The sequence below is a fragment of the Grampus griseus genome, assembly GCF_964374135.1.
Source record: "Grampus griseus genome assembly, chromosome: 14".
Classification (NCBI taxonomy): domain Eukaryota; kingdom Metazoa; phylum Chordata; class Mammalia; order Artiodactyla; family Delphinidae; genus Grampus; species Grampus griseus.
The window spans coordinates 85,567,013-85,576,432 of NC_139008.1; the positions used below are offsets into that span (position 1 = coordinate 85,567,013).

Below are 9,420 nucleotides of genomic sequence, written 5' to 3' on the forward strand. Positions count from 1 at the left end.
CCCTGTGATGTGTGCCCGCCTGTATCCTCCACCTCCCTTGGTCCACGCCTGTACCAATTCGCAGCCACACTGGCTCCCTTTCTGTTCCTTAGCGAGTCCCACGCTCTCTTCTACCGCAGGGCCTTTGCATAAGATGTTCCACTGCTGCAATGCCCTGCCCTCCCTCCCACACTTGGCAGGGCTGGTTTCTTGAATTTTATCATCTCGCCCTAATGTCCCTCTTCAGAGAGGCCTTCCTTGAGCAACACAGATAGACAGGTTACCCCTACTATTGTCCAGGACATAATCCTGTTGTCCTTCAAAGAATTGATCAGGCTTCTTAATATGTGTTTACCTGTTTGCTTTTCCTGTCTTTTCCACTATGCTGTTGAATGTTGCATCCAGTGCCTGGCAGATAGTAGGTGCTTATTTCAGTTCAAGTGGCAATAGGAGTGTGGCAGGCGATAACCCCGACACCCTCGGTGGCTTACCTCAGAAAGGGCTCTTTCTTGATCACAGGGCTTGCCCAGCGCCGATGGGTGGGGACTTCTGCTCGCCACACTTCAGCTAAAGGGGGTTCTGCCACCATGCAGCCGCTTCATCCCGACTAAACGTCCTGCAAAGTTTGCCAAAGAAGAGGAGTTAAGAGAAAAAGGAGATGCATGGTTTTCGCAGCATGGCAGCCCCATGTGCCACTTCTATTCCTGGTCTATTTGCCCCATCCAGACATATGGCTCCAACTTACTGCAGAAGGTCCGGGAAACGGAGGGGGCAGGTGGGATGCCGGGTGAGCACGAATGGGAGGACCTGGGGAGCCAGAAGATCTAGAAGCCAGAGGTCCCATAGGGGGCGGGAGGACCACACCCACAGCAACGAGCACAGAAGCTTCCCCGAGATTTTCCCTGCCTGTATTCTTCTAGAAACTAATGGTCAGGCTGAAGAGTGGGCAAGGACTCGGGACAAATCCTCCATTTCCTTTTGCACGAGCCCTGGCCTGTGTGACGGAGTAGCTGTGTCTTCTGCGGGCAATGTAGATGTTAGGAGGTGGACAGAGACTCTGCAGCCATTATCAGGCTCTGCTTGCCTAATGTTCCATGAAGCACCTTGGAAAACAGACCGCCGGGGGAAATAAGTGATCGCGGGGGCACCAGCGACCTCCAGCTGGCTTCAGGGGTACTCCCGTTCCCTGTGCGGCCTCCCGCCCTCCTCATGGGTTCCTGGGAAATGGGCGGCAGAAACCAGCCCAGTGATTCACCTCCCACCTTCCTGTGACTTCCTCCCTGTCCCGTGCATGTCACGTTTAATGATAAGGCTGTGGATGGCAGGGATATTAATTATAGGGCCGAGGCTGTGTTACCTAGAGAAAGTCGGTGCACATGGAATCCTGCTTTCCTCAAGGAGGAAAATTGTATTTTTCCTGATCTCAAAAAGAATGCCAGGGAAAGGAGCAGAGTCACACTTAGGAGTTTTAAGCTAATGAGATTCAGTTTTAAAAAATTAAAAACCTTTTTATATGCAGAAGATTGGGAGAATCCATTTCCGGCATTTGGAGTCTCTCCTCAGCTGCGTTACCTGGCAGTGGTCTGGTGAGGGGCAGTGGCTTTCCTATGGGGAGGGTTGGGGTGCTGTCTTAGGTAGAGCCAGCTTGGCTCCTGGTGTAAAGCCAAGAGCAGGTTAGGCTGGGTTTTCTAAATACATAGAGCAAAAGCGTTCCTTGGCAAGAATCTTTCTGGCAAAAAGCAAGCATGTATGTTCCAAAGAGTAAGATGGGGTGAGAGTTTGACATATTTTGGTTTGTGAATAAATAAAAACCAAGCTAACATTGATAATAATAACAGCAAGAACCGTTCTTTGAGCTTGTGTTATATGCCAGGCCACATTCCAAGTGCTCTGGGTGCACTCTGCCATTTAGTCTTCACAGCAGTCCTGAAGGTGGTTCCCACTTTAATCCCATCACTCATGTGTGTATGTGTGCATGTGTGTATGTGTATGTGTGTACACACACATGTTCTTGCACTCATATGTGCATGCATGTGTTCCTCTGTGTGTGACACTTCGTACCCCACTTGGTGTCAGGCCCTTCATGTGGTCTCTTTCCTGGATCCCCCAATAGCACGATGAGGTTGGTACTGTCACCTGCTCCACTTTGCAGGTGAGGAGAGCACTGATTTTCGATGGAAACGGAGGCTGCACGGTGGAGGTGGGACCCGAACACAGATTAACCCAGTCACAATCCTGAGGACCCCCGGTCCTACACTACTCTTGGAGTTTAGTATTTTTCCTGTTTTTTTCTTTTATTCTCTTCTGCTTGGTGGGTGGTGGCTGGGACTGTTTGGGTGCAGGCTGTTAGAGGGTCAGGCCACTGGCTAACTTGTTCATTTTGCCTTTCCCAAGACTCGTGGGGCCCCATGAAAAAGTCAGCTTAAGTGATCAATTATTCAACACAAGGACAGAAAGCTCTGCATTGAGGCCAAAAACGGGGGTAGACAATGGTAATTTATTAATAAAAGGAATTCCACCACGTTCCTCATCCTGTACTAGGAGAGAGAGTCATGGAATCGACTGAGTGAAGGCATCAAGTTTAAGCCGCTAATTACTTCCTAATCATGCAGAATAAAAGCTACATCCCTTAAAATACATCAGACAGCTAAACATAATCTTTGCTTTTCCCGGTATCATCTAAGGCATCCAGATGTTACTGTAATAACTGCTCCATAAACAAACACAAGACCCAGCTGCAGGGCCGACTTCTCAGCATTCTTGTGCCTCCCAAAGTCTCTCCCCAGGCTGGGTTCTCCATAGCTGCTCAGCGTCGCCGCAGCCCTACTGGGAGGGGACGGGCTGTGGGTACAACCACACGCCAGAGGGAGGCCAGCGGGGAACCTGCCAAATCTGAGTGTGATTGAACCCGGGACCCACCTGAAACCTTTTGTCTGTGGTCCTTTAGCAAAGCTGAGGGGTTTGGGCGTAGAAGAGGATGACTTGAGCAGATTGGAATAAACGACCTCAAACACTGAGACGTACTTAGGTGGCACAATTTAATTTAGGGCCATCAACATTAGTGATAGTGAAAGTAGCGAACACTGACTGGGGGCTTATTACGTCTTACTGCGTTGAAGCATCCACTCTGTGAGATGGCTGTGTCACAGAATGAGATTCAAAGAGGTGAAGTGATTTCCCCGAAGTCCCTCTATAAGTAGGTGGGGAAGGTGGAATCCGAGTACCAAAAATCTGGTTCTGCTATTTCACACGTTTCCATTTGGTTCAAGGTGGCCTTTCATCTTTCCAAACAACTTCTGTAGAATTCATGATTTGGTAAACTAAAGTTGGTTTTGACATTCAGCAAAAGATCGCATTTTTAGCGTTCATTCTTTTTTATCTTGTGTGTGTATAAAATGATACCTGCTCACTTGCTGTAAACATTTCGAACAACACAAAGCACAAAGACAAATTAGTGACCACCCAAATCCCATCCCCTAGTTTAATAGTTTGTTGAATATTCTTCTGGGCATACTCCATCCCAGAATGTTCCATGATATGGGATACCCCAAAGTGCTCCAAGCAAGGGGCTCTGCAGTCATGATGGCTGGGAGACTCTTGGAGGGTCATGAGGTGTATCCTCATGTTAAAGGATCTAAGATGCTCTGCGGTAAACGAACTCATTTGTCTTGATCCCATCTCATGCTCCCCAACCCAAATTGTCCACGGAATGCCTTATCCCATAACATGGATTTGCGCTCCTTCCAGAGAGCGTGCTCTGCGGAATGCTGGCCTCAACACCCTGCACTCATCCACAGGCGTTTATCAAGCAGAGACTCTGGGCCAGGCCAACGCTAGGCTCTGCAGGCTCAGGGCTGAAGGAGGCAAGTCCCCATTCCACAGTGCCCACTTTTTCTATTATTTCGAGATTTTCCAAGAATACAACCTTATTATCTACAAATTATGATTGTTTTGTCTCTTCCAATGTTCAGGACTGCTTTTATATTCTTGTCTAATTGCTTTGTTCAGCACTTCTGGAAAAATGTTATACAATGGTAGTGATAAAGGGCACGCATAACTTTGTGACTCTAATGGAATACCTGTAGCATTTTCACAATGAATTATGATGGTCATTTTTGGATTGAAATGTGTATTTAAAAAATATTTATAAAGCATATCCCCTATTTCCATTTCAAGTATCAGAAGTGGATACTAAATTTTATGAAGTGTATTTATGGCTTATAAGAAAAGAAGTGATTGCATGCTTCTTTTCCCCTTGTCTTGTTAATTTGGTAAAGGCATTTTTTTTTTTTTTTGCGGTACGCGGGCCTCTCACTGCTGTGGCCTCTCCCATTGCGGAGCACAGGCTCCGGACGCGCAGGCTCAGCGGCCATGGCTCACGGACCCAGCCGCTCCGCGGCATGTGGGACCTTCCCAAACCGGGGCACGAACCCGCATCCCCTGCATTGGCAGGCGGACTCTCAACCACTGTGCCACCAGGGAAGCCCGGTAAAGGCATTTTTAAAAGTTTCCTAAACGGAACAGTTCCTGGACTGTGCTCACCATCATGGTGTGTCATTTGCTTCTATTTGCTAACTACATTCAAGCTGTTTGCATAAACCTCCTCTAACTACCTTTTCTGTGGTGATCTATGTCAGCCCTGGCTTCCAGGTTATACAGCCTTCATAAAAACAGTCAAGTGATTTTTGTCTTTCTCTATGCACTGGAACTGTTGAAACAGTGTAGGAATAATCAGTTCCTTGAAGATTTGAGAAAACAAGACTCTGCCAAGCAGCAACTCCTGCCCTGCTGTTATTGATAGTGTAAATTGTTTCAGCCACTTTGGAAAGTAACTTGTTAATACCTAGTTAAGTCGAAAACATTTATACCCTATAATCCCACAACACACTCCTATATCTGTAGCCTAGAGAAACGCTCTTACGTGCACAAGGAGACGTGTACCAGAATTTTCACTGCAGTGTTGTTTTGGTTAACAAATCGAAAATGACCTAAATGTTCTAATAGGGGATTGGATAAGGTAATTGATGCAACAGACTAATCTGTGGCAGTTGAAGTGATTGAATTAGGTCTCCCATATCAACCTGGAAAATTCTCAAAAACAAAATATGAGGGGGCGGGAGAAGAAAGTGAAAAAGAACATGTCCATTTAAATACCATTTGCATAGAAGTAACACAGGAAACAATACTACGTACGATTTTTGGATGCACATCTATTATCAGAAGTACAAAAGGGAAGGATATTCATCACTTTTGAGAATCCGGTTTCCACGGAGGAGGGAAAGAGAGGAACAGAAATGGTACTTGAAATGTCTTGGTATTATTTTATTCACTAAATCAAAAAGGTCTGCTGTAAGTACAGAACAACCATGGCATCTCCTAAAGCTGAGTGGTGGGACATGGGTGTTTGTTATATTAACCACATTTCGTTGATGGCCTTACCACATCCTCTGCTGCCTTTATTAATTTTTACCTGGTTTCTCGAGAAAGGGCTGAGAGAGGTCTTCCAAAGTCACCTGTTATGTCTCTAATCCTTTCTTCTGTTTATGCTCTTTTCAGAGTTGGAGATGGAGGCTGGATGGTGACGACTGACATTCTCTGGGTACCCTGACCTGGATAACACGGTGCTCGGGACACAGCAGGTATCCCGTAAACGCGAGGCGACATCACCCCCACCACCAGCATCACCCCCACTGCGGCTCTACACTTGTCTCCCCAGATTCTCTGCACCACCTGCCTCGGTATGGACTGTGGTCACTTCCCGGCGTGGGTGGGAGCGGCACCTCGTGAGGAGTGGGGGCATGGGCCCGGCACTCACTGGGCCCTGTGCGTGTCACTTCTCTGCTCCGTCCACTTGCAGTGCTGATTCCCAGGTTATTCTTCAGGACCTGTCCCACCGGGTTGGTGGCAATAAGGGGGCTGTAGCTTTGCCCCCTCCTCTGTCCTGCCCACGCACAGCACTTCCTCCTTCTCCCTGGCAGCCTGTTGCTCCGTCCCCAGCTTTCACAGCTTCTCCTCTTGCTTGTCCGTGAATTGAAATCATGTGTGTCCCCTGGCAGTCTCCTGCTGTGAGCCTGTTCTGATTGTAGCTGGTGGACTTCTGTCAGCATCTATGGCTTGCGGGGGAGGGGGGGCAGTTCTTGTTCCCTGATTTCAGAGGAGGCCAAGTTTACTTGTCCATGTGTAGATTCCTTAGGTCAGTGGTTCTCAAGTGGAGCAATGGTTCCTGCATCCCAGGGACATCTGGCAATGTCTGGAGACATTTTTGGTTGTCACACCTGGCTTGGGGGTGGTGATGCTTCTGGCATCTGGTAGGGAGAGAGCAGGATGGTGCTCAACACCCCACAAGGCAGCGAGAGGACAGCTCCCACCCCAATAAAGAATGATTCTGCTCCAACTGTAACCAGTACCGAGACTGAGAAGCCTTGCTTTAGGCTCAAGGAGCCGTTTATTCAGGTCTGCCCCATTTTACGCAACGGCTTGGAGCCGCGACATGTGCTTCATCTGGTTTTATTTAACACGCACCAGGCACCTGGTGCTGTACTATTGCTGGGTGACCTTCCATCTATCTTGTAACTTTGCTAATGTGCACAGTACAAAATATCCACTTGAAGTCAGAAGATGGGTTTGAATCTTTGTTACGCCACTTTCTTCTGTGCATTCACTTAACACATCTTTGCAGCGCGCCTACGAGGCACCAGATCTGGAGCCAGACTATGCCCTTCTGGTGCTCACAGCCCAGCGGGAACACAGGAAGTAAACAAGTAAAGGGATAAAGCAAGGCACATTTAGGACAGCAGTGTTCAGTAGGAAGGAAATAGTTCCGAGAGTACACAGGCAGGTGGTGTATTAGTTTCCTGGGGCTGCTGGAACAAACTGCCACAAGTTGACTTAAAACACCAGAAGCATATTGTCCCCAGTCTGGAGGCCAGACCTCTAATGCACGTGTGGGCAGGACAGAGCTCCTCCGCAGGCTCCGGGGAGGGTCCTTCCTCCCCTCTCCAGCCTCTGGCGGCTCCAGGCCTTCCTTCGTTGTGGCTGCCTCACTCGGCCTCTGCCTCGGCTTCAAATGGCTTCTCTGTGTCTTCTCCTCTGTTTCTTATAAGGACACGTGTCATTGGATTTAGGGCCTGCCTGGAAAATGCAGAACGATCTCATCTCAAGATCATTAACTTAATTATACCTGTAAAGACCAGACCCTTTGGTCCAAATAAGGTCACATCTACAGGTTCTGGAGGTCGAGGTGTGGACACATCTTTCTGGAGGTCAGCATTCAACCTTTTACGGATCCACATAATCTTCCCTGGAAGTCCCCAGCTGATTTCCTTTTTTGATCTTTAACCATCAACAGGAGAGGCTGGATTAGACCAGGCAGGATTCATTAACCCTTCCAAAGCACACTGATGCTCAAACACGAACAGAGTTCTAACACCAAGAATAAGGCAGGCAGAAATCCTGTCTGTTGGCTGGACAGAGAAGCAGCAGGCTCTACCACCGTAACCCCCTTCCCCTCCTCCCCGCCTTCCAGACCTGCCAAGTGTCACCCTCCCTCCGTGCTCTTTATCTCATTTTTCCTGAAGCAGAGGCTCTGAGGCTGGAGCGTGCATCAGAAGCACCTGGAGGCCTTGGGTTTCAGGTTCACAGCCTGCACTTCTGATGAGTTCCCCGTGACGCTGAGCTGCTGGTCCAGGCACCACATGTTGAGAATCTCTGGGCTGAAACTGCTTCCTGCTGCCGCCGGCTTCTCGGCCTCTTGACCCTGGGATTCCCGCTCAGCCCCGCTTCCACCCGGCCCCTCCAGGTCCTGCCTCCTTTCCTCTTGTGTGGCATTCACTCTCGGGCTCCGCCGGTCACCGCACTCGGAGCTCGTGTCTTGCAGCCAAGGACAGCGTCTGGTCCCCGCGCCGCAGCATCTAGCCCAGCATCCACGTGGATGGCACACATCAGGTGGGTGGCGCGAGTGACGTTCATGCAGCCTTCCTCCTCGAGGAGCCGGTGGGCGCTGACCTCCAGGCTTCCTGCCTCCAGCTGGCTCTCAGCACGGCTCCCCGGGGAAGCCATTTGCCCTCCCTGGGCCTCCGTTTCCTCATCTGCCAAAGGGGCACAGTAGCACTTACCTTAATGTCAGGACTCTCAGATGTGGGGAAAGCAGGGGGAATGCTCCTGGCATGGATGAAGGGCCCGTCAATGTTAACTGTGGGGAATACAGCCTTCTCTCTGGGACGAGGCAGGCCACACGCGCGTGCTCCCCCGGCTGTGCTGGGTTTCATCGTCAGGTAGAGCTTCTGCAGCTAGGCGTGTTCCTCAGCGGGTGCAGGGCTGAGAGAGGCCAAGCAGGGCCACCGGAAGAGCCTGGTGTGTTGACTGGGAGCGCTGGTCTCCTCCATAGCGAGGAGTCACTTCCGCTTTTGAAAACCGTAAGCCAGGCGCAGTTACGTTACAGCGTAGAATGGAGATGCTCCTAAGTTTGAAGGTACAGTGTGCAGATTGTAGCAGTTCCTTGGGCAGAGGCCCTGCCCCTACAGGGGCTGTTCCTTCACGGCCCCACCCCCACCCTAGGGCGCCCTGCACAGAGCTGCACACAGGCCAGGGGCTCAGGCCTGGGAGAGGAGAACAGACTAGTGAAGCTGCTTTCCAAGCACTTCTCTTACCCTAACACAAATGCTTTTGCAACCCCTGTGCCCCAAGGCCATGTTTCACACTGAGGCAGGACCTGGAGGCAGGAGTTGACACCAGGCAGCTCTCACCCTTGGAGGAAAAAAGCATTTGATTATTTGAGGCCAGAATGGTCCAGCCTTCACCTCCCTGGCCTTTTGCACTGGAACAAGGCCAGTCAGTTCTGTCTGCTCCTGCCGGTGGTGACTTGGTTTAATCACACAACTGCGTGTCTGGGAGAGCTCCTTGGCTGCCTTGACTACACATCCTCACCCCTGCCCGGCCTCGCACACACTCCCCAGGTCATTCATCTCATAAATAATTCCCGTTCATCCTTCCTGAGTCTTTTTCAATATTGCTTCTTCCAGGAGCTATGCCTGACCACGTTTGTTTGCCAAACACAGTGTGTGGCACAGGCTGAATGTTTATGTACATTCAGTGAGTGGCCAGAGCTTAATATTCATGAGGAGCACAGCCGTAAGTATCCACACATGTAAAAATGCACCTGTGTCTTTTCCATAGTGCTCCGCAGAAACTCAAAGGAGAAAACGCTTGTAAAAATACCTGATGAACTACAAAGCAGTGCCCAGCCCCGTGGTGAGAAAGCCCTTTCCCAGAGGATGGTCCAGAACACTACTGCAGTATGCCCTAACACACGCCAGTGCTGTGTGTGGCCCAGGCTTTGCAAGGAATCATGTTAAAAGAAGCAAATTCCACAACCAAAAATGATTAGAAATAAATTGCAATCTTTTCTTGCTTGTCCACAAACATTAATGGGGATCCTGTTAG

General features: G+C 49.6%; 1 protein-coding gene across 1 annotated transcript in view; it reads right to left on the reverse strand.

Annotated features, from left to right (window-relative positions):
* The window catches only part of CDH26 (cadherin 26), a gene marked incomplete at both ends in the record, with an annotated part of 61,266 nt that extends 53,591 nt beyond the window's left edge, over positions 1–7,675 (reverse strand). The window contains 1 exon segment of the mRNA XM_082670757.1: positions 7,593–7,675. Coding sequence (XP_082526883.1) covers positions 7,593–7,675 — 83 coding nt within the window.
* Between the last annotated feature and the right edge of the window lie 1,745 nt (positions 7,676–9,420).